The 25,163-nt window shown below is 41.2% G+C and overlaps 2 protein-coding genes across 6 annotated transcripts in view; one reads left to right on the forward strand and one right to left on the reverse strand.

The window, feature by feature from the left end:
- The first annotated feature begins 50 nt into the window (after positions 1 to 50).
- The window catches only part of LOC103820730 (T-cell receptor-associated transmembrane adapter 1), a 74,217-nt gene continuing 49,104 nt past the window's right edge, over positions 51 to 25,163 (forward strand). For 3 of the 4 annotated variants that reach the window (XM_050981165.1, XM_050981167.1, XM_009095471.4), the window contains exons 1-2: positions 309 to 362; positions 8,492 to 8,562. Coding sequence is in view for 1 of the 4 variants with exons in the window: in XM_050981171.1 (XP_050837128.1) it covers positions 51 to 362; positions 443 to 519; positions 625 to 709 (474 nt within the window). In the remaining 3 variants the exon portion in view is untranslated. Of the gene's footprint in view, positions 363 to 442; positions 520 to 624; positions 1,767 to 8,491; positions 8,563 to 25,163 lie in introns of those variants that run through there. The other variant, XM_050981171.1, reaches the window with a different exon arrangement.
- On the reverse strand, positions 1,998 to 13,136 carry SH2D1B (SH2 domain containing 1B). 2 transcript variants are annotated; one of them, XM_009095470.4, is made up of 4 exons: positions 11,382 to 13,136; positions 8,107 to 8,170; positions 5,657 to 5,825; positions 1,998 to 2,443 (listed from the first exon to the last, which is right to left on the reverse strand). In XM_009095470.4, the coding sequence occupies exons 1-4, from the start codon at positions 11,618 to 11,620 to the stop codon at positions 2,403 to 2,405; spliced, it is 513 nt and encodes a 170-aa protein (XP_009093718.4). In that variant the 5' UTR covers positions 11,621 to 13,136; the 3' UTR covers positions 1,998 to 2,402. The 2 variants fall into 2 exon arrangements, with proteins under 2 accessions (XP_009093718.4, XP_050837130.1); XM_050981173.1 differs by lacking the exon at positions 1,998 to 2,443 and having other exon boundaries at positions 5,528 to 5,825.

The raw sequence follows: 25,163 nt of genomic DNA on the forward strand, positions 1-25,163 counted from the left end.
GGTTCCCTGGCCTCTCGCGGAACGGGGAAGTTTTTGGCAGTGTCCTGGCGATGGTGGGGACCGAACCTGTAGCCCCAAGACGCGGCCGCTCGTCCGCCTCACACAGCGACCGCCGCAGGCCGCTGCGGGCACAGCACCCGCTCCCGCTGCCTTCGCTGCAGCAGGAATCCTTTCCTCCTACCCCTTGCAGCTGGAGTGCCCCGGGACATCGGGATCACGCCCTTCTTGGACCACGTTCTTCCTTACACCATGTGCTCGAAGTTCGAGTGTACAAGAGATACAAGAGGTTCCGCGCCCCCATTACTCAGCCCCCCGACATGGACGAACAACCACTCGCCCACCCACCCTTCGGATGTTGGCAGGTAGATGCTGCTGTGTGAAGCTTTTGAACATATTTTCTCAACTCGTGCATAGATTGCTTTCTGTCTTATTAGGCCTGCAGATATGTGTAGGAGCGTCTATATCGGCCTCTGTATTTTCCTATGCCGTTAAGAGGACAAACATTGCCATTAAGGACAGGTGAGCAATGTGAATGTAATGTAAATGTCATTGTGTCTCTTTTTCCTCTTTTAATTAAGTCTTTGATCCTTCCTGTGTCCCCCTCTTTCACATGGCTGCTGCAAGGGAACGGTGGGGAAGTGACTGGAGTGTGGGCTTGAAGTCCTGGATTCTGCACCAGGAGCTACAGCCACCACGACTGGCAATTTAAGTCTGAGTCCAAAACATGCTGTCAAGTGCCACCTGAAAGGTACCACGGCTGGGCCCTTGTCCTCTCCTCAGCCATCAGAGTTACTCAGTAGGCACCATGAGACACAGGCTGGGATTCCTTGTCACTCGGCCTTTTCCCAAGGCTGAACATCAGTGTGACTGAGTGAGCCCCTGGGGGACTGCTGAGACTGTCATTTCAGAAAAACTACAGTGTTGTGCTTTGTTGAGGGCCGTGCTGCTGGAGGTGAGGCGTCAACACAGCAGCTCCTCAGTCTGGTACCTATGATAACCAGCTATCAGTCAGGCTGCTGAATTCTGCAAGTGAAGAGACACATTAGTTATGTGCTTCTACAGAGCAAGGGGTGGGGTATTTATGTCCCATAGCATGTTTTTCATGGATGACTACTTTCTTTTCAGTTAATGAAGTTTTGGACATATATTTTAGTATTTCTTGGCATTTCTAGGGTTAGTTAATAGTATTTTTTTTTGTCTCTTTCATGCTACAAATACTAGTTGAACCTGCAGCCAAAAACTCTGCAGCACTGTTAAACTCGTAATGAAGTCCAAAGCTCTGAAAGATCTAAAATTCCTTTGACAAATAATGGTGTGAGAGAAACATTATAGAAAAAAAAATCTAACTAGTATTACCCATTAAAATACATAAATAACTTGTTTTAAAGGGGTCTTAAGCATACAAAAAATACAAATGTCTTCCTCACAGTCTCAAATGGTGAGCAAGTCTGTAGTAGTGACTGGAAGACTCAGGACATACATTCCAGTTTTGGCTGTGGCTGCTAGTTGCCGCCACCTTCAGAACTGAAGTATTTATTAAATATTTAAAATTTGGGTTAATATTAACAAGTCCTTGCATTAAAAACAACAAACAACAAAAGACATATACATAATAGTAATGGCAGTAGAAAATGAAATGGAGTATTTCCATATGTACAGAACCTATTAAAAAAAGTACATGTTCATGCTGACATGTATGTACAACTTGTAGTCCTCTTGTAATCTGCAAGAACCATTCATCAACATTAAAAGCATTTCAAACCATTTTCCTCTTGTTGGTTATTGTTATTTTTTTATGGCATGGATTTAACACAGCATTTTTGTTTTAATTTGCATTATTCAAGCTACAGACTACTAGCATTCCTTGACATTGCTGAAATACTATTCACTCCTCCAACCTCATTGGTAACATGAATCATGTGCAAAATAACAGAGTTTGGGGGTTTTAAAGCATCTTAAAATGCTAATAGTTTTGTCACATATGATTTTTATCAACACCTATCAATTCTGCCATAAATTACTGCTTTATGCCTATTCATTTATTGTATTTATATTGCTGCCTTCTAGCAGAATGTTCACTCTAGCAGTCACCATCTTGGATAATTTGCTGACTAAAAACCACTAGAAGACACATACATGGACACCTTCCCCCATACCTGTGTGTGTGTGTTTGTGTCTGTAACAAAAAGTACTTCTGTTATTGCTGAGCAAACATGCATAATAGCTTGTACCAGATCTACTGGTTGAAGATACAGCTACTCTGAGAAAGCTAGTCTGCAAAAGGAGGAGGTAATTCCAGATCTAGAACAGAGGACAGCCAACTGGAAGCTCTCCCCAGCTGAGGCCCCGTGCTGGGGCACATCCTGGAATGGCAGCTTCCGAAACAGTCAGGTGCAGATCCCTCAGGGTAAGACATCGACATAATCACCGCTGTCATCAACTTCTGTGAAGTAATAAATACAAACAAAAAAAAAAAAGTCATTGCAAGGCACTGTTCTGAAAGGCTGTGGGAAGCAACATGGCCTATGGCAGGGCAGGTATCAGTAACTCAGTTTGGTTTCTCAGTGTGCTATCGCAGGGCCAACGTTTAGGCCCCCTGTCCTATGGACTGGATTCTCCAGGAAAAGGCAAAGCCTGCATTGCCCTTTCTGAGCCAGCAAACACTGTTATAAATGGTTGTATTCACATGATACCCCCTCCTTCCTGAGGAACAGTCAAATGTCAGAAATCATCCATTCTTGCTAAATCAAATCAGTAGCTGAGATAGCTGTGACTCATAATGCATCCCTTGTTCTGTAAATAAATACCCAAGAGAAAAGTTCTCATCCCAACTAAAGGAGGAGAGCCTGAAAAATCCTGTTCTCTCTTACACTTTGTAAGATTGGTTACGGTTTTTGAGAAGCCAGGGAAAAGGCAGAAATTCAACGCTTGGAACTCAAAGCTCCACTATGGAAACCTATTGCTTTTCAAACAGCTGCTCTTAGAAAAGCTGTTCCTAGGCTAGAAAACAAAGTTCAAATAATCCAACCACCAGGATCATGACCTCAGTCCCTTGAGGTGTTCCACTGATCGCACTGGAGCGCTCAGTCCCACGTGTGCAGCAAAGCCAGCTGCTGGTAGCACGTGAGGGATGTGCTTGCTTTAGGGAGCTTTCGGCAGTGCCTGTGTTCCGGAGAGCATGACACTTACATAAGCCTCTGCTGTGGACATATAATAACGCAGCCTGAGAGGGAAGTTTGGAATGCTGTATAAGTGAAATTTAAATCAAAATTTAATAAAAACAATTCCAAAGTAGCTTGATTATTTCTAAAAAGCCTCCATATTTATGGAAGACTACCTATATTTTGACATTGAAATAAAAGGGTTTGTTTTCCTCCCTGTGATTCCAGATGAGGACACTATTCATCTTCTAGAAAATTCCTATTGTAGGACCAAAAATTCCTAAACACATATCCATGTTACTGCAATATTTTCTGTCTCCCTAAAACAGCAATGATAAGAAAGTATAACAACATTTTCAGAGCAAATGCACAGCATATTTGCTGTGTGATACAGGTGACAAGGTAATGTTGATGACATGGGAAATGTATCTCTGTAGCTTCCCCTCAGCAAGGTTGCTGGGGCTCAGGCCCTAAAATTGCAGCAGTGCATGCAGCACTAGGGAAGCTTGGCCAGAGCAGTTGCACTGCTCTTGTGTGTGAAACCCCAGTGACTGCAGCACAGAGGGGCTGTCTGTCAGAGTCTGAAATAGTTCATGCCTCAAACTTTGATATAAAGTTCTGCTCATTATAACAAAAACTGTATAAAGAAGCTACAACCAAATAACCCTCCCTGAAGTTGCCTGACTGGAACTTTAGACTATAAGTCAAGCTACTGAGATTAGATAAAGGAAAACCCATTCTTCATTCACCTGAAACAAACAAGTAAACAAGGAGAGGAACGTGAGTCAAACCCAGCCACCGTACTCAGAATCATCTCTGCCTCACTTCAAGGTGGGGGAGGCCATAGCCCCCAGACACCTTTTCTGGGAGGAGGTTTGTACAGATTTCTCCCGCAGCCTAGGTGGGGGGAGGAAGTTTTGGCGTGTTGTAACCTCTGCTCAGGGGCAGTGAACCCATCCTCCCTTACACAAACTGGCTATAGAACCCCCAACCTTGGGAAGGCCACATCCACAGGGCATTCACGTGAGAGGCAGCTGAGAGAGTGCCTTAATCCATCAAAGACTCCCTGAAGTGCCCCCCTAGAGTCGTTCCTGAAGCCTTGCATCACAGGACTGCATGTGATGCAAAAAACCCAGAGTCTGTTGTAAGAGACAGTGGCAAACTCCCCCCTGCCCAAGGCAGGTGCCTGGGTTTTCCTAACCAGCCATAATGTCTATTAAGCCGTTGGATTCTGTGCATTCTGGGGAGACCTTCACCACTAAGAAGATCAGCTGAGAGGATCAAAGGAACATTGTTGGGATTCACTGAGTGGTAATATTTTCTGTCGCTCTCTTTCTGTCGCCCCCACCTCCTTCTCCTTTCTCTTCTTTTTACTCTCCTTTTTCTCTCTCTCCCTCTCATATTTACTATCAAATAAAACCCAAACTATTGTCACTGGCTTATGGTCTCATTTGCACCTTAATTCGGGCAGAGGCATTTCTAATAACTTTAATAACTGGATTATAACACTGCCCCACACCACCGTGCTGAGCTGCTGTTGGGCATGAGATGCAAATCACAGGGCAGGGTGGAGACTCCAAAGTTTTGTTTCCTTTATGATATCTGTACTTAGCAAAAGGATTTCCCTTACTCACGTGTGCCCTGGCTGGGGCTCTCAGCACACTCTGACAGAGGTCATGGAACAGTCTCACAGTTATTTTGCAGCCCATGGCCTGATGGATGCTGCAGCTGTGTGTTGTACAGCAGGAATATGAAGAATAGTATGAGGTATACTGGCAAGTTCTCAACAATATCTGCAATCATGCTTCTCAAAATAAAGATGTAAGTATGACATGGGGCTATACAACACAGTCTAGAGCTTTATGAGAACCTCTGTCTTTATTGTATCCATTTGCATAATTCTATCAGGTAGAAGCATCATATCCTCATCCTACACCTGGGACTCCTGAGCATAAATTAGCAGAAGAAGAGCAATGAGAGGCTGAACTCTGGTTCCAAAGCTGTGATTCTGAGCACAAGTCTACATGCTTATCACTTAGTCATGCTTGAATACAAATCACAAGCTGGCTTGCTTGTGTGCCCATCTTAGAACTAACTGAGTAAAGTTTTGATATAAAAATATCTTAAAACCTGGACAATGAAGGTAAAGGACACCCTCAACCCCCAGGTGCAAGGGCCTGGTACCTTGGCAGAAGTACATTGAGTAAAACTAGTTCTCAGTCTTCTCCAGCCTAGAAGCATCAACATCCATGAAGGAGAGAGCTGGAGGCAGCTTTTTTCATCATTGTGTATCTCTAGTGATTTTAATTTGTTCATTTGTAGTGGGTGAGGGTAAGTAACCTGTGAGCTAAGAATAACCATTTCAGTGAACATAAGAGGGAAGGGAAGATGTAAAACTTCTGTCCATGCACGACAATATTTAGCAAGTATTCACCACAAACCTGTCAATGCTGTCATCTTTAAAAAACTCACAAAGGCAGAACTAAGTTTCTCACCATCATAAACACTGTCCATTCCTGACTTGAACCTGTGGCTTTTTTGCAAGGCCTTTGGTTTCTTCACTGGGTAGCGGAGGTTTGTTATCAGTCCTTGATTTGGCTTTTCAAAAGTGTGTATTAAGTCCTTTAATGTTTTGAAGGTCCTCTCTGGAACACCTTCAGAAGTCTGTAAGGAAAGGATAACAAAATGTGTTTGCAATTTCCCTTCACATGGAGTCCCCTAAATGAAAATAATGATAAGTTGTTTCTTATTTACCAAGGACCTGTTCTGTAAATAGGTTTGGTGACAGAATATTGCACTGTCCTTAAAACGCTAGGGACACCTGTTTGGAGCCATGGTTATGGCATTAAAAGTAACCTCCCTCACCCTCTTTTTTTTTCCAAAAGAACATCATTGAAATTGTTGGTAGATGTGTGCTGTAGCGATCCACTACAGCAGAGTGTTGAAGAGCGACAGCATTACACACTGCACTCTGGTCTGAGAGTAAATGTTTAGGGATAACATATTTAGTTCTCACTTAAAATGCTGCCTTTAAATAACTAGGTGACAAACAGAACTCAAACTTTTACAAAATATCAGCCTTGGGAAGCAAGGGTCATGTGCAAAAAATTATTCTTTAAGCATGGGTTCGTATGACAGGACTGAACTGCTCCTGCAGCTCAGCCCTGCAGGGATCTGTGCACGGACTTTACAGTGCTGTGACTTCAGGGCAGTGACAGACAGTGAGCAGCCTACTAGTAGTCATTAAAAGAGAATGGGGCTTTCTCTTAATCTGCTAGCTAACAAAGAAACATATATTTATTTTCTTTGGCTTTCTTCCATTCAGTCCTGGATGGACTGGGTGTCAATGCCTGTGTGTACTGGGTCTGGCTGGGATGAGTTGACTTCCTTCATTGCAGCCTATATAGTGCTGTGCTCTGTATTTGTGACTGAAATGGTGCTGATAACACAGCCACATTTTGGCTGTTGCTAAACAGTGTTCGTGCAGCACTAAGGATGTCTTTCTTGCACTTGGTTCTCCTGGAGAGTAGGCTGGGTGTGTGTAAGATGCTGGCTGTCCCATCTCACCCCATCTGACACTGTACTCAGCAATAAAAGCATAGGGAAAGGGAGGACGTTTGTGGTTGTGTGTGTGCTGAGGCCTCACTTTCCAGGAGGTCACTAAATATCTGCCTCCTGATGGGAAGGAGTTGCTGAACTTCTTTGCTTTGCTTGTGTGCACAACTTTGCTTTACCTGTTTACCTATTACACTGTATTTTATCCAGTCCAGGAGTTTCCTGACTTTTGCTCTTTGTGTTCTCTTCCCCCAACCCTGTCCTACTAAGGAGGGAAGGAGTGAGCAGCTGTGGGGGTGCTTAGCTGGTTGGGGCCAGCCTGCTGCACTCTAGAATGCTCATGTCTGAATCTGGCATTAAAAAAAGACCCAAACAACATCTCTTCCACCATCAATGCATTATTTTGGCTCACTAAAATAATTGAAGTCAATTATTTTAGTGAGCCAAAATAATCTGACTTAAAATTTTTAAGAAATTAATTCTTCTTTCACATTATTGGCAAAACATTATAAGCAAGAATGGGTTTGAAAAGTCTAAAAATATCTGAGTTACCTGCTGACAAGAACGACAGCATAACCCCAGTAGAGTGGGTAGGATCCAAAACAGAATATTTTTTGTCAGCAAACCATTCTTCTTCATGTGAAACTGCCTTTCATACACAGGCAATACCACTAATAAGCAATAAATTACCAGCATATGAGAGCTTGGAGTGTTCTTTATGAAGTGATTTCCTCATTCCACTTAAATGCTGCTTAATATTGGCAGTCCTCTTGGCTGTACTACTACAAGCAGGGGAGTGAGCCAGCTTTTAAGTGTCCTTTCACATTTCCTGGGGATTTGGTTGATGCATTAGTGTCTCTTACATTTGTTTTACTTGAATAAGCAGCATTATTTGGCATTGTCACTTCAGGTGCCTCACAATCACACAGAATTATAGATTCTTTAAATCAAGAAGATCATTGCAATATCTCAAATCCCTATGAGATGCTGCATGCACTAGCAGTGCTTTCAAGTAGAAAAAGGTAATTAGGAACAGGAGAAAGTAAGAAAAGTATTAGATATTTCATCAGTGCTATCAAAAAGAAATGGTCAAATGAGAAAACAGGTGGTTAATAAATAATGGAGCCACATAGATTATAAGGAAATTCCACAAACACAAGAGCTACTTTTTGAGCTCATCTATAATAAGAATTGAGTAGAGAGCAAACTTGGAAATATTTTCTATAGTATTGTGTTTATTGATTTTTTGCAATCTGTGATCATAGACTAAAATGATAATAGATTAAAATTATCATTGATCATAGATGAATCTAAGATATTTTAATTTATGAGTTTTTTAAAAACTATGATCCTTAATGCAATTTTTAGAGATGTAATGAGAGTTACTCACCTGTATTCTAAAATATCCTTGGTGTTCTCTGAAGATACGGTAAGTGTAGATGAGGTCCTCAAAGCTGTGAAAAAACATTGTATACATAACACAACATATTAACAAGGTAGACATATCTGTAAACAGTATTAAAGACATGAGAAGTGCAGTAAAATTGAATGAGGCAGAGACAGGAAAGCAAACGAGATCTTAGAGATTACAAAATGAGTGAAGGTTTAATATCTTGAAATACAAGGTTACTCTGACCAGGAGTTTCAAAGACCATATGAACTAAGCCTAACACAGGCCTTTAACACACATAATTTCATTCCACAGACATCACCTCTTCTCATCTCTCTCTTATCTTCCTCACTGCTCTAACCTTCATTTTGCATTTCTGTCACAGGAAGGTTGCTGAATTATTGGAGAGATGTAGGCAGAAAATGGCCTCCAGTCACTAGCACCCAGAAAATGACGGTATGGCTCCTACTTCTGAGAATAATGTTCTTCCTTTGCATTTCCCAAGGTTTTAGTCATTGTTATTTTTGATAATAAGCACGTGTTTGAGCACTGAGGCTGCTGATGTCTTTGGATATATTTTGTCAACAGAAAGAAAAGCTTTATCAGATACCACACTAGCAGCAATTCAGGAGGTGGACTGGAGATTGTGACTGTGATCAAAAAAGGTAGCAGAATTGTAAGAAAATATACAACACAAACAAGTGAGGAGGTTGGGGAGAGGGGGGAGCAGCATCTGAAAACAAGTTTTTTTGTGTGCCTGTTCATCAGGCAGACTTCAGTTGTGGCTATGTGAAATGAACTGTCATGAGGAGAATCTTGGGGAAGAAACCTGGCTCAGGGCACTTGCACAGAAGTGAAGGGTTACTGAAAATAAACTACTTTGTTCTGCAAAAAAAGTTACTATGAACTGAAATTAGAATAAGGCTTTCAGTTATAATAAGTTTAATTTAATTCTAAAAGTAGTATCACAAGGATGCATATTTTGGTTTTTGTCTTCTTGAGATACCTGTGGAAATATGCATGTTCCTTGCTGAAAAGTACTTTTACAAATATGAGTGCTTACAGAGACAGAGAAGTGAGAAAAAGAAATACCAGGTACTGATCATTTTTAAAACTTTTTCTTTACTGATCAACTAGTTTCTGCCTGGATTTATTCAGGTACTGTAATTCTTACTAAATGAACCTGAAACTACCATTAAAATGGAGACTTCTTTCTCCTCATTATCTACTAAATGCTTACCAAGAGCTAGTAAAAGGTACAAAAAAACAAAATGTTTGGTCTGGAAGAAAAGCGAGGTGAGAGGGAAAATGCCATGTTGAACAGTAAGAACAGTAGCAAAAACAGTAGGTCTGAACTGAAGTGCTGAGACCTGGGATAATTCTAGATGAAAGAGACAGTGTGCTGTGGAGGAAGAGCTGTGCACCTTGCCCGATTAGAGGAGAGATGCATTTGAACTGATCACACCATTCTGCCTCCCAGGTCCTCCATGGGAATGCACTCCCCCCCATAGCCCAGTAGAAAAGGACAAGAAAGTTTGTTTGTTTGTTTGCTTTAGCAAGTGGATCAATGTCTCTGCCCCCAGATATGTTAATTTGAGAAGGGTTTATCAGTTTGCACATAAACCATGCTAGGTGCTAAACAAGGTGTTGAGATGCAACGCCAGTTCAAAAGTTGCCTTTGAACATCACTAAGAGTTTCAGTGTTGGCTGACCACAGTTCAGGGCCGTTTGCCTAGTGAAGCACTGCCAGGCAGCCCAGTTTCTGGGGCAATTCTCAGCCAGTGCACTAATACTATTCCATGTGCTGTCTGAACACAAGCCTTGCTCTGACCTGTGCAAGCCACCATCTGTGTATCACTGCTGCCGCTTTTGCAGTTTAACTATGGCATTTGTTCATGTCAGGATTATAGGCAAATCCACTAAACACTTCAGTTTTTATCAGCTTTTAACACTAAAACCCACAGAGGCAAGCTGGAAGTCATGAGTTTTCATGTGCCTGTACAGAATATTGTGGCAGGCACATGTGACAGGCCAAAGTATGTCTTGCAGACATCACAAGGCAAATCTGCTTTGCCCTTAAAAAAATAAAAAGATGAAAGGAAAAGCAACTGTGTTGGTGTGGCACAAAGTCTAACTCAGGTTCTAACTAACACTGTCATTCTTCCTCTGTGTCAGGTTCCCCATTTGACCCTTCTGACAAGGCATGCATGTGCCCTCCCTCCCACCTTCCTGCCCTCCCCTCAGCCCCTGCATTGTCTCATTGCACACCATAATGAAAGCAGGTTCCTGTTGCTGCCTTGCTGAGGGCTCTGTTTGTCCCCAACTTGCAATTTCTCTTCAACTTGTTCTGTTATTTTGCAGATCTCCTTTCTTCTACCTGCCAACCCAGTAGTACTCCATTTCTCTTTCTCTTTTTCTCCCCTTTCCATTGATTTGTTTCATAACAAATTCACTTTTAGTGATTGATAAAAACGTCTTCTCATATTTGTTCATTAATTAGATGTGTTAAAAGGTTTTCATGTCACATTCAAATGTATCTGCAACAAGAGTACAAAACCTCATAGGTTTAAACAAAGACCTAGATTCTAGTTTTTAAACTTTGAAGGTGTTATGAACAGATCAATTATAAATGAAAAGAGTGAAAGGAAAATAAAAGTGCTATTCCCTACAGAAAAAGAAAATAAAGTTTTAATTGTAGTAATTAAAGCTTTGGACTAGGAGTAGCAGTTTTCTATGCCCACCCTGTCTTTGGATTTGTCATATAAATTCAAAAAGAACTTTGTAATTTTCAGTCTCAGCCTGTGTTCTTATATCAGGTAAAATTCCTTTGAAACACAAGGCTGAGTTTTTATTAGACAGAAAGTCTACAAAGAAGAAAGTGTTTTGTAACACACCATGAGACTTTTCAGTGTCTCAACAGTGCTAAAATGCTGTTTACTCATCATTACAGAGGCAGTTACTTTGAGTAAGTATCTTAGTATCTTTTGGCAGGCTGAGGTATTTTCTCTGGGCTCCCCTTACTGTCTGCAGAGAGAGACCAGCATCACCAGACTATAGTTCATTTATCATCTGTTGCATAAAATGGCTTTTTGGAAATGCCACCCCCTCACTTGTCACTATAAAGGAAATCTAAAGCAACCAGCACTACTTGAATACGTAGAGACACTCCCTTGGAGTCTATTAATATCAGGGAAGAACTATTAATGTTAGAGAAGATGATTGTTGTCTTTGGATCCAACTGAAATCTCATAAAAAATCAGTATTAGAGTACTTACAAAACACAGAGACACAAGGCTCCTTCCACACTCTCACTCTCCCGTATTAAATAGCTGCCATTCTTTTTCTTCTTGCTCAGCAGCTCTTCACAGGTTCTTCTTGTTATCTTTCCATGAAAAAATGGGAATTCCATGGACCAAATAAAACAAGGTATGTTGCCTTTCAAAGCAATTCTAGAGCAAGTCAGAAGCCTAGCATGAGAAGAAACCTTATTCAAAAGGCAGCTTCTTGTGGACATCTGAAGTTGGAAGTGCCAAAGACACACAGGAGTTCATCTGTGTTGTTTACTGAACTGTCCCCAGTGAGGTGGGTTAGCTCTGCAGCTTGACAGCTCATGAGCTCCGTGGAGGGAGGAAAAGGTTGGTCTACACTGGTCACAGTCCACATCAAAAAGTAAAACACTTTTGTCACACTATACCAGCAGACTTTTGGGTTATGTATCACACCTCTAAGCTCTGAAATCACTAAGTTGACACTGAGGTATTGTTACATTTTTAAGTTAACTTTTATGTTTAAAGTGGCTCAAAGCCCAGCAAATAGGTTCCTATGCTTCAGGAATAAGTCATGATTGTATAGGGGAGGATAAAATTACGCAAAAGCACTCTCATCTGTTTACAGATGATTTTGAGGAGAGAAAATAAGTATTCGTGATATCTTAATTAGCATCAGTCATGAAGCCATAGGATGTGCCAGAAAAAAATTGGTAATTCTCTTCATGCAGAAGTTTAAACAAATTTCATCAAAACAAGCTGTAGAATGACACAAGGTGTTTAATGGAGGAACAGTGTTAGATGCAGGGACTGCTGTCATCTTGATCATAATGAAAAAAGAACAGTGAAAAAACCAAGGTAAATACTGATGGAACACTGTAAGCAAAACCAACCATGTTTTACATGCAGCTGTTATATTCATGTTTTTTCTCTGACAGCTTTGTACACACAAAAATCTTCCATTAACATTTGTGTGTTTAACTGCAAGTTGATCATGCATCACACTAAGACCATTTCCAGATGGTATCATAGTTATTTCAGGAATAAAGTACCTCTAAAAAGGTACTGTTTTGTCTCAAACAGTAACTTAACGAAAAAAGATATCCCAAGAGAGAAACCGAGAAAAGGCAAGTCCAAGGTGATGCTGTCGCTGAGTGACACAAGTTACTGATAAAAAAAGTCCTGATCACCAAGGGGATGAACTTTTTTATGTAGTTAGATCCTCCAGTTTCAGCTGTCTGCAGACAGCTGCATTTGGAATAAGTCTTATTTTATCCTCCAATGGGATGGGGATAGTGATATTGGGAGGGAAATATCCTAGTCTTGTAAGCATCCTTAAGAACAAACATCCTTATGTTTCAAAGATTCTCCTTATCAAACGCACTTGTATTTTCCTCAGGTCAAAACTGTTTGTGGCCTTTTTTCTACACATTGTATAAATAAACATTTTCCATGAGGTATTGTGAGGTGAATGGCTTTTCCAGAAGCCCAGCCCTGCAAATGAAGAGCAGCAACTGCTCAGCACTGTTCTGCTTCTGTCACCGACATAGTTTATGAAAAATCCTTTACTTAGGAATTTTCCTCTCCTGAGAGCTGAGAAGCCTCAGGAACAAACTGTAAACAATTCTTATCTGCTGCTGTGGAATGCGACAGGAAGGTCTGTGATTGGCCCCGTCGGACTGTTTCCAGTTGGGGGCCTATCACAGGACACCTGCCCAGCGTCTCGGGCTGGGAGATTACATTCTTTTCGATTCTTAGGATAGCCTTGGTAGTGAAATCTCTAGCTTTATACTTTTAGTATAGTTTCTATATCTTATATATCATATAATAATAAATCAAGCCTTCTGATGCATGGAGTCAACTGTCTCGTCTCTTCCCTCATCCTGGGACCCCAGAAAACCATGTAACATGCTTCAGGCAGGTTCTCTGCTTGCATTGAAAGGAAAGTAGATAGGAAACAACTGCAAATTCCAAGAAGGTAATAAATAGACATTCTTCATAATTTTCCCTGAAGGTCTCATTACCTTGGAGCAGAAATATAAGACAGTAGTTTCAGTAGATCTTGCGGCTCTAAGTGTGGAATTTACTTAAAGTGAAACAGCAACCACATGCTACCTGCTGTTGGCTTAGCAGAGTGTTTGTCTGATTAAAAAAAATCTTAAGAAGGAGAAAGTGCTTGTGGAGAAATGGGGCTGGGGTCTCCTTCCAGCAGTAGGCGCCACCCACTTGCCCAATCACCTTCCTCTTCAGTTGTCTCCACAGCTCCCCGAGAGCATTCAGGAATTAACTCTGTCCTTTTACCTCACCTCACCTCACCTCACCTCACCTCACCTCACCTCACCTCACCTCACCTCGCCTCACCTGTCTGCAATATTCAAATGGACCTGAGAACAGGATAGAATGCTTGATTTAAAAGTAGAAATCATTGAAATATACTAGAGAAAGGGGTCTGGGAGGGAGAAAGGAGAAAGGCTTTAAATATGGTCTGGTCAGTCAATATATGTCAGTAAAATAGACGTGTTGGTGTGGGGGGATGTATGTGTGTATGTGTGTGTGCTTGAGGGCTCATCCAGAGCAAAACCACCCAGCTTCTGGCAAATATACAACAGAACTTGCAGATCCCAGCCTGGGATATCTGTTGACGGATGCTGTGTAACAACTGGCAGGTGGGGGATTTCCTTGCCAGTCACCACAGAGCTGCATCATGAGCCTCACCACAACTTGTATGGCACAGCACTCCATCTTTACAGTGCATGGAGGGGTCACATAACAATATATTTCCATGTGCCTTAATGTAGCATAATGTAAACTCTGAGCAAACATTTCCTAACACAAACATTTCCAGTTTAACAAATCTTGCAAGTATTTTTGGCTTACACAAACCTGCATACCCAGGCTGCCTCCTCAGCCAAGTCTGAAGAGTGGTAAGAAATATGACCTGATGACCTTAAGTCTGATTAAATGTATGATGAGACACTTGGGGAGCTGAAATGGCAGTGATGCCCCAAGGCAGTGGGGCTTGGGTGGTTGGGGCAGTTGCACCAGGCTGAGCCACTGGGAATCTTAGCTACACCAAACCAAGTAATAGCGCTTGTTAATCTGTGCCTAAAGTTATTTTCCTCCATTGCAAAATAAAATTGGGTTGTTTTTAAATTCTCATCCACTTAAGGAGATTTCACAGTACCGAGGATAGCCTCCTGCAGTGACTATCCTTTCAGATGGCAGAGAACAGGGGGAAAACAAACTCCTTTTTCCTGAGACTGTCTCTTAACCTGCTTCTACCACAGCATGGGAAAGAAACAGAGTTTCGCTTCCTAAAAATCGTCTGTATGTCAAAACAATCACATCCTTCAGTCAATCTTACACTTTTTGTTCTCTTTACTTTTCTCTGGCACCACTTTGGCTACTACTTCTACAAAATTTGATGCTTATAAATAAGCAATTCTTTTGCTTAGAAGAGCAGGACAGTTAGCCACTCTTCCCTTCACAAATAGGTGTTAGAGAAACAAGACCTGAAACATTTGGCAGCAATGCCAAGCCCTTGTTGACTGTATAGCTCATTGGTTTTCTGCCATTCAGCTGCCTGGACTAATTTTCTTTTTTTTTTTCCCCTCCTTTTATTGTAAAACTTAGCTATTTCACAGTGACACCTCATGTTAACAAGCACAGTTGGAGCTCTGGTTCTGCAATGTCTGCTGGCTGCAGCTCTAGCACAGGAAAGCTCTTGACAGTGCCTTCTGTAAGAACAGGAAATCTGGGGAGAAGCTAGGCTGCGTGACAGCAGTGAGGGTCAGACATTCAGTGAGTCATCAGGCACAGTGGGGCTAAATAAAAGCTGTGGTCAAAAGCAAAACCAGTGTGCTTGAACTGCTGTGAGTAAAGCAAGGAGCTGAAGGTCATTTGTTATCTGACCAGAAAGAAAAAACCAGCCGCAACATAAGAAAACAGAAAGTAAGTTGAGTTCTAGCTAAATCTCCTGAAATATCAATTCTTGTTCAGTTGTGTCTCTGGGCAGTCCCAATCCTGTGGCTTACTCTACCATCAGAACCAATAATGTTTTTGCAAGAAGAACTGTTACAGCAAAAAATTACATTTAATTTCAATTTACAGCTTTAGCATGATATCTACACCAGGCTGTACTTCTGCAATTACTATGCCTGGACACAGGTACAGTAATTTTGGCAGTATCTGTTGATGGCAAGATTTACTTGACACTGAAAGAAGAATCATTATGATGTAAATTTAAGAAGAAAATTGAACTAGTGCGTCTGTTACTTAGATACTGCTGCTACAGCTGTCTATGGAGCCCCAAGGCATCAGAGCTCTCCTATTAGCTTTCTAATAAAATATAAACCTAGGAGGAAAACCTGTTTTATAACTCTCATAACATATTGCCTGTTTTTTAAAATACAAGTAAAGTGAAAATGGCAGTTCAGAATGAAGGTGGTAGTTCAAAATGAGCTCACAATGGTAGTTCAAACATGTCTGTGCTAAAATTTGAATTAAAAAGTCACAGGGCCAAACAATTAAAAAAGGTGAATGTGTGTAAGTAGTGGGTTTTGGTCTTAAAATTATCTGCAATTTTGCTTAAATGTTTACTTACAGGATAGAGTCATAAAACAATAATTTCCTTCTCACTGGCAACCACATTGTCAGGGTTCAGAGTGATCCATATTCAATTACTCCCTGAGATTATAATAGCTGCAATGTTTGTATTTAAGTGTTGTGATCTGCCTCTGAGGCAGGGTAACTGAGGCTCTTGTTAATAGATCCCTTGGAGTGAATTAGAGTGAAACAATACTAAATGTCCTGTTTATATATGAGTCATACTTATTTTAAAACAATTTAATTGCAGGAGAAAGAAGGAATGTAGCTGTTTTAGTTCTTTTCTACAAAAATATAAAAATGTTTCCTGAAAATTCAGCTTCTAGGACATCATTCATTGGTCTCAAATATCACATAAATCAATTAATGAAATGCAGTAAGAAGTTAGCTCACATGATAATGCCTTCCTGTTAAGAAATGTGCAAATAGAACTGTAGGAAGTGACAAACCTCACTTACACTTAATCACTTTTCTATACTCCTGCTACATGCTCCATCACATATAACTGCACTATAAAATTTGGAGTTTTTGTCTTATGATTTGACAAGACTCCATCCAGGGTGTTCATCTGTCCTTCACATCTAGAGTCGTATTAACAGTGCCATCATTTTTACCTTGTGAATTTTCTCTTATTAGTAGCTCTTTTTACCATTCCTAATATTTTCCTAGTCACTAACTTACAGTGTCCTGTCAGAATGCTGTGTACATGACAACTACAGCTTGCGACATTGGAACAGTGCCATCTTTGCATAATATTGAAAATAATACTTATTCCCCCCCACCCCATAGCAATTGGGCACTGAAGAATGTAAAGAACAGCTGGGTGACAACATACAAACTTAAGAGGGCTCTTGCATCATTTTCTAAACCACAGGGGTGCCAGCATTTAATTTTTATCCCACAACTACCAAACTTCCTTCACATAATCCTCTTCCTTTACTGATGGTCTGGGCAGCACTACAGAGAGGTGATCAGAGAACCAGGCTCTCCAAGAACATGCAGGGCATGCACAGGACAAAATGATGGTCCCAGCACTCCGGAGTTTACAGGACAGGTTCACACAAGGCTTGGATTCATATCTTGGGCAAGACAGACATGAATACCCATAGAGAAGCTTATGCTTGAAAGTATCAACTTTCTAAAGCTAAAGGCTAAAACACAAATGGGAGTTTAAGTCACAGACATAAAAAAATGGGGTCAAAATAACAGGCCAGGAGAACTGATTAAAGACAAATTTATGGAGCATGTCAAAAGCAAAGAAAGCACTTAGGCTGCCCATCTGGTTCAAGCCAAAAGCCAACATCCCACTTCCAAAAATGGTTACTAGTGGATATGTAGAAAAAGAAACAGTAAGATACACATTTTTTGTACAAAGGTGAGTACAGTTCCTGTACGTAAGAGGATAAATACTGTGAAAAGACAGCCAGGATAGGAACCTTATCTGTAAAAATCAGTAGGAAAAAAACATGTCCTGCTAGACAGAAGCTGTAAAGTTCAGATGAAGTCTGAATATGGGAACCTACAGATGCCCCAGCAAAGGTGACATTCAGCTTTGTGTCCCTTTAGTTGTGCCTTGTGGTAGAAAACATAAGGGAAGAATGATTTTAGGGAAAACTGGCTTGGTAGCCCTAGATTCCGAGAGAATGCATCAATTAATTTAAAGGGTTCTGTTAGCCAGTTGTCTCAGTCAAAATCTTCTGTGATTCCTCAAAGGAAAGCCAGAAAGAAGCAAAGGGAATCCCTCAAGGAGAGTGGAAAACACAACAGAGCAGATCATAGGATAGAAGGGAGGGAGGCAGACAAAAGGGGCACAGGATAAGCAGCAGGCAACAGGAAGAATAAGTGAGATCCTGTAAGGAGTCTTTAAAGTGAGGGTCACTAAAACCATGGGAAAGAGTGGCAGGTGTCTCAAGGTCAGTTACATTCATCCAGCAGGTCAGTGGCTGAGGTCAGCCACATGGGAAGGGAAAGGCAGAGGCAAGGCAACAAAGAAGGGAAAGGAAGAGAACTAGGAAAAAAAAGAAGATTAATGAATGAAACAGAACCTGATTTTCCTAAAAAACAATCAAAGGCTGATGAGAATAGTAAAAAGGGAAAAATATCTAAAGACTATTTGACTCACCTTTGTTTAAAGACGTATCAGCAAGCACTGATCACACGACAATGATTCATTAGGACAGTATGAAGTACAGATACCATGACTTTCATGTGAACATAGCCCATGAACTGCACTGCAGGATGGTCTTCCCACACTGCTTCAGCTTCTCTGATCAAATTAATTTTGATGTTCTCCAACACAGTTGTATATGAGCAAGTGAACTTTTCTCTTTTCCAAGGGCACTTTATAAAAGTGACCATGTGACGATTCCCAGCTTTTCTGTGGATTTCAGAGCCTAAGAGCTTCACTTTGGCAGCTTACTATTTGCCTGCAAAGGCACCTGCCCGCTCTCCATGAGAAACATTCTTCCTAACCCTTAGTTGGTCTCCTGTGAGATTTCATTATTTTGCAAATAATTAGATGAAAATTTAGGAAATTAGATTGTAGTTTAGCATTTCAGCCCAAATCAGTGCTTGTAGACCCCCAAACTAGTTAGAGAACCTTTGTTCTTTTTGACACAAATTAGTAGAGGCCAACATTTTCCAAGGGCTTTGTGTTTTTACAGCATGCCTAGATTAGAAGTGCTGAGCCAGGCAGGAACACGCTTTCTCTCACTTGATTAACAGGGGAAAAAGAAAGGACTTGAACTACTGCAGCACAGCTCTAACAGACTCTCTTGCCGATGGAGTTCTCAGTTCTGTTTCATTTTGACTTCCTTTCACAGATAAAGCTTCCCACTGCTACTGTTGCTACTATCAAATTCATATTCAAATCCAAATGCTCTATCTCACAGCATGAAAGCTGAGTGCAATGATTCTCTGGCTTGGTGCCTCTGAAAATAACTCCACTGCACTGGTTAAAATAATCATGAAGGAGGAAGCAGAAATGAAAATTAATGGCACAAACACTTCAATTTTTCTTTGGAAAGTCTGGGAGTTTATCAACAAAGTTTACTTAACTCCTGTGGAGGAGAGAGGGGTAAGATTTTGTGCTTACATAAAGACTGTTATAATCTATCTGTATAGATATGCTCCATTAAAAGGGAGGAAAATACACCTTACTATGCAATCATTTGTGGTTCAGCTCATCTCTGCAACCTGACACACTGGCAGTGTAAATGTGGCAAGCTCTCCCTGTTCTGTTTGTTGAGTCTGTCCTACTTGCAGCTCGACACCTCTCTTCTGTGATCTAGAGAACATATCTGTCTGGATATGAATTCACAAGGACCTTATTACTCACCTGTGAAGAAAAGACTTGTTATGAGACACCACTTAACATATATGCAAAAAATTTAAAATGTTCTGCAACTGTAATTAGGACCAAAAGAGAGAAACTGCAGTGCAGAAACCCTTTATGTACAAACGTCAAGGGCCCTGAATGCAGCCCCTAGAGATGACTGGCATGGCTGCAGGGTGTCCTGGGTGCTCCCAAGGGACAGTGACCTGACTCAGGAGCTGCTTTCAGTCAAGGAGCACCAGGAAACTGGCAACTCAGGGATGCCTGCCTGGTGCTGGCCCTGAGTGCCAGCCTGTCCCCAGCCCCATGGAAAAAGCCCTGAACATGACTGTAAAACTGTGCAAGTGGAACATCTGGATTTACAGCAAAACTAGGTATTATCCACAAGTTTCCTTGAAAAATTGGAGATTATTAGTCTCATACTAAAAGGTGATTTTTAACTGCAGACCTTTCAGCAGACTATCAAGTAATCTGTTTTCTTGCACACACTCTGAGAGCCCTATTAGGCCCTTTCGCTCTGCAGCCCGTTCTCTTTACTGCATGCTGGGCTTTTTGTTTTAGTGAGGAGTTTTTTCAGCAGTTTTACTGCTGAAAAATATGGAAGGCCTGTCATGCTGGTTTGTCACTTCATGATCCATTAAACTGCCTTCTCAAACTGAGAGCTGCTCTGTAGGTTCCTTAACAACTTTCATAAAATAACATCTCACTGAGCTTGTTATAGACAAGTATGCAATGGTTACATCTAATACTGGGCTAACAGCAGGTGGGTTGGCTTTAGAAAGGTACTCAGTTGTTTAATTTTAGATTCCCAAAACAAGTGAGAAATTTCTTTCATAGTGAGTGAGAAAACGGATTTTTGGATTATGTTACAGAATTTGTCCAGATATTTGTTTTAAACTGCAATTAAATTATGTATAGAAGCTAAGAAGGCACCAACAAGGTAACTCATATAAATCAACAGAGAGATCTCATCTCTGTATTAGCATATTATATCTGGGCAATACACATCTCTCTATATATGTTTAAAGAGAGGCATAGAGGGTTTTTATCACAATTCTAGGACTAACTCTGTGAAGGGATAGGACCCATAATTGAGACCAGTCTCAAGAGGCTTCTGTGGGGCTCCCTTGTATCGTTATTTTTGTTTGGAACACATCATTTCCCCCCCTTTTTTACATTTCACACAGCAGAGTTAAAAGAGAGAAAAGAAAAGGAGGGTTCATTTTGTCATCTCAGGAGAGAATAAGGTTGACGGGTACATGGTCACCCAGTGTCCAGTGGAGATTGATAACTCCCCGTACACTGCATTCCTTTTGTGTTGACTTTTCTCCCTGGATTGAGGGCTACAGCAGGATGCTGAGGCCAGCCTCAAATTTTGATATGTCCCGTTTTCATTAATCAATTCCAGCCCTGTATAAGGCTTGTCACTTCAAAAACAAATGCTCTTATATGTTAAAGAACACGTACAGAATAGAGCAAGGCAGGGATTTACACACCCACCTCAACATGGGCTGCCTTGGTTTCTTCAGAGACAGCATTGTGGTGGTGCAGGAGGAGCAGGGCTGCCCCATGGGCCACCCAGCAACTGCAGGAGCAAAAAGCAGTGGTAGGTCTTCCTTTGGCTCTGACATCCTCTGCGCCCCAACACAGTCACTCTACCAGCTGTTTCAGGGAGGGCTGAGACTTACCCTGCCTAATGGTCACTGCATGCAGATATGCACAATGACTCTTCCTGCAGGAGCTAATCCTGGGTTGGCTGTGATAGTCATCAAGCTTCTAGCACCATTCTACCTTCATTTCTCAAAGAGAAAAAAGCTTTTCATGAGATAAAAACAAAATAGTGAGGTGAGGGTATGAGAGCTAAACATCCTTATGTGCCCATTCCTGAAGCAACAAAAAGCAGTGTCTCTCTCCCTCTGCCAGGGGAAGAGTAATTCTTCAACAAGATGTACTTTTGGGAGAAATGAGGGTCCAATAGATCTGCCAGTGATTTTTCCTTAACCAACACAGTATGTTATTATTGTCATTCAATTACCCAAACTCCATTTTTACGCTGCTTAAAAGGGAAAAATGAAGATTTTAAATTTGTACGGTATGCTAAGAAGTCCTGTATTCAAGCATCTGTAGCAGGACACTCTCTCTGGGCTAGGGTACAGCAGCTCAAACTTTGCCTCATTTGCAAGTTGGCAATGATGGACTGAGCAAAGAGGATTTTTGGTGTTGAAGAATGCTTGCCAAACAATCTCAGTTTGGACCCATCATGAGCAAGTGCCAGACAGATGCCTCCTGGCTGAGGCTGGCAGCAGTACGGGTGTGCAGGCGCTGAGAGAGGAGTGTGAGAGCCAGAACTGTCGAGTAGGAGAAACCCAAGAGCTGATAATATCTTTTTCAGCAATAAAGCACATTTTGCTGAGCAGGTGGATTGGGTCTGAGCTGGACTTCCTTTTCCCTTAGAAGCTTTCACAGTGCTGTGCTTTGCATGGGTGGCTGGAAAGGTGTTGATAACACACCAGTGTTTTGAGTATTGCTGAGCAGCACTGGCACAGCATCAGCACTGTCTATCCACATAACCCCACCCCCATCAGGGGGCTGGGGGTGGGCAGGATCCTGAGAGGGGACACAGCTAGGAGAGCTGACCCAAATAAACCAGAGGGTATTCCACACTACAGGGTGTCAGCTCACGTAAAAAAAGCTAAGGAAAGGAGGAGGAACAGGGAGAGCAACTTTTGCTCTTTACAATGTTTGCCTTCTGGAGCAACCATTTCTCCTGCTGAAGCCCTGGTTCCTGGGAAATGGCTGAACATCTCTTGCAGATGGGAAGTAGAGAATAAACTTTTTTTTTCTCTTTGCTTATGCACTCCCATACTTTCACTTTGGCTCTAGTAAACTGCCTTATCTCAATCTATGAGTTGTTTTCCATCTTATTCCCTCTCCCCGTCCAGCTGGGGAGTGGTGGAGTGGCTTGATGACCTGACACCCAACCAAACTCAGCTCACCACAGCGGGTACAGCACGTAATTGTATATGATTGACAGTCAATCATTTTATACTATAAAAGACCAGACCAACTTTTTCACGGGGGGATTTCTAGCATACCTCTCTAAGGTGTCTGAAGATTCTTCTCTTACATGGCACTGGCCCTCAAGGACACCCCTCAAGGCTGGGTGAAAGTGATTGCCCATGGCCATTGGTATGGGTGAGTAACATCAATATATATTTGATAAGCTAGCTCTGATATTATTGATTTAATAACAAGTACACTATATTTTTAGTTTTATTGTGTAGTAAATAATTCTGATTAAAGTATTTTGTCTTTTTTACCTTTTGTTCTTTTCCATTTTCACTTTTTCAATTTTTACCTTAACTAATCATTAACAATTTTTTTTAAAATAGTTCATTTTATTAATACTGAATATTTGGTTTGCCGTCCTAAATCCTGCAGGACAAACTCAGATAGAGGTTCTATTTCACCTATACAATTCTTTAGGTATAAACTAATGACCAAGCAGGAATGCATCCAGCTGCATCTCGACTCCTCTCTGAGAAGGAGTTTAGAAAGCATGATGATACATCCTGCACCTTGTGACTTAGCAAGAGGGTCTCCCTGATAAACTTTTCCCAAAGTTCCCATTCAGTTGTGCAACAACATCCAGTGTAAAGGCTGTGGGTAGCTTTTGTCCCAGCTCTGAAATGGCTTTACAGACACCAAGAAGGGTGCAATGGGGGATTGCCAGTTCTGGGGAATCGCTGGGCTTTACAAATAACCTGCAGAGCCTCCAGGCCTCCAAATCTTCCTTCTCCTTCAAAGCACCAAAAATATGAAGTATAAGCACAAATTATAGCACTTCTGTGGGCCCTGGGTTTCCAAATCCCCAGAAGTGGAGATTAAATGGAATGTTTGCATCTTCTCCACAGAAACAGGAGACATAACCCAACTGATTTTGGACACGTGACTGGCCATGAACTATGTCACCCGACTCCCAAAACTGGCGCTTTCCTCTTGGGCCATCTGAATCCCAAATTGTCTGACACAGATGCAGGAGACTGTTAACAGGGGCAGATTGCAACTCCTGCTTCAGGTCTCAGTAAAATTCAGAGTGGCTTCTTGTCATTAGAAAACATTAATTAAATCTCTTTGGTTTAATTTTAAAAAATCAGAATGTGTTACTTTTCTCGTTTGCTAATCCCAGATTGTTTACCTTGGTATTTGTGGTAACTAGCTTTTGCCAAGTGTTTTTTCCCCCCACACATTATGGAGCAGAGAGAGGGTTATGGGCTCTTCAGACACTCATGCCACTCTGCCTGCCTTCTTTCCTGTAGGTGTGAGGGTTGTGTTTTCACAGCCAACACTGAGCGCACAGGCTTCCCAACATTGCCCTAACCAGAAAGGCTGGAAGTGCACAATACTTCTTATAGGAACCTTGCTTTCCACCCCCATAAACAGAACAAGGGACAGCATGTGTCACTTGCATTCACTCTGAAGTTCCCTCAGATTATCTCATGAGTGCCTAGTGCCTTCTGGTGTATAACACCACACCTGCACTTCAGCCAAAAATACTTCAGGGGCTCGGGTTGGTTGTCAGGTTAGCTTTGCTTAAGTCTGTCTCCACCAGGCCCCAGTTTTCTTTGCATTCTCATGTAAAAGATTGGATTACAAAAAAAAACCCCATGAAGACAAGAAGTAGGCTCGTGATCAAAACTGGATATTAATAACCACAAAGCAAGCTATTGTTTCAGTGAAAGACAGTGTTCTCAAGGCATAACGTATTAAGTATGGCAACAAAGCCTTCTCTGTTCCTCTAGTATCAGTTCTGAAAGCTGTCTGCAGTCTCTAGATGGCACTGTGACTCTTTATAATGATTAATCTCAAATGACCAACCCTTGTAAAATAGTACATTGCCAATTGAATAAGAAATCACAGCTGCCAAGTGACTATCTTCCATCCTTTATATAGCAGACGTGCAATAGTAGCTGGGTTTATAGTGCCTATTTACTTCTTCAGTCACAGCACAAGCTTGTGCTTCATAAAATACCTCTCTCAGTGTGTTCACAGTTAATACCACACATACAGCCAGCTGGTGCTGTTTTACTCATATGTTTTTTCTTAAGTAATCTGAATTATCCAATTAGAGCTCCCTTCTCTACTATTCAGAACCTGTACTCTGGATATAGCTGTACCTATAGCCAGGTTGTTATGTCTGATTAGAAGCACATAACTGAAGGGTTAATCAGGTGTTCACAATTGCAGGGTATCAGTGTGATCAATCAGTGCTAGTGAATTTACTGCTAGCCATCATGTTATTTAAGACATGGAGAAATATATTATCCAAAGTCCAAATCAATAGAGATAATGTTCTTTCCTGTTTCCAGACTGGAAATGAATATAATTTAAAAGTTTTCTAGTATAAATCAACTTTCTAATCTATGTTACTACTCAGAGTAGACGCTTGTAGAAACACAAGTGTACGTGGCAGGGAACAAACAAACCAAAAGCAGGTTGAAGATCACAGGGATCTTTTGTATTATCAGGGACTGGCATTTAGTCACCTCCTGATTCATAACGATAAAAGCCTCTAACATTATTTCCTTAATGGAAAGCAGCATGATAGCTGTCATGATGAAAGATCAGGCTTAACATTTTGTATGACCATTCTCTGTATTTGGGCTGCAGTTGGATATTGTCTCTAAGAGCGCTACAAAATTAGGATGAGAGAAGAAGAGAGTTTTCACAAAGAAGCCTAATCTGTTCCAACCCACTGAGAAGTCCAGTGCATTGTATAATCCATTCTTATTTGTAATAAGTACTTTAAAGTAGTGGTATATATTTTCATTACGTGACCAACTATGTTTCAA

This window comes from Serinus canaria, chromosome 1 (assembly GCF_022539315.1).
Source record: "Serinus canaria isolate serCan28SL12 chromosome 1, serCan2020, whole genome shotgun sequence".
In the NCBI taxonomy this organism is placed as follows: Eukaryota; Metazoa; Chordata; class Aves; order Passeriformes; family Fringillidae; genus Serinus; species Serinus canaria.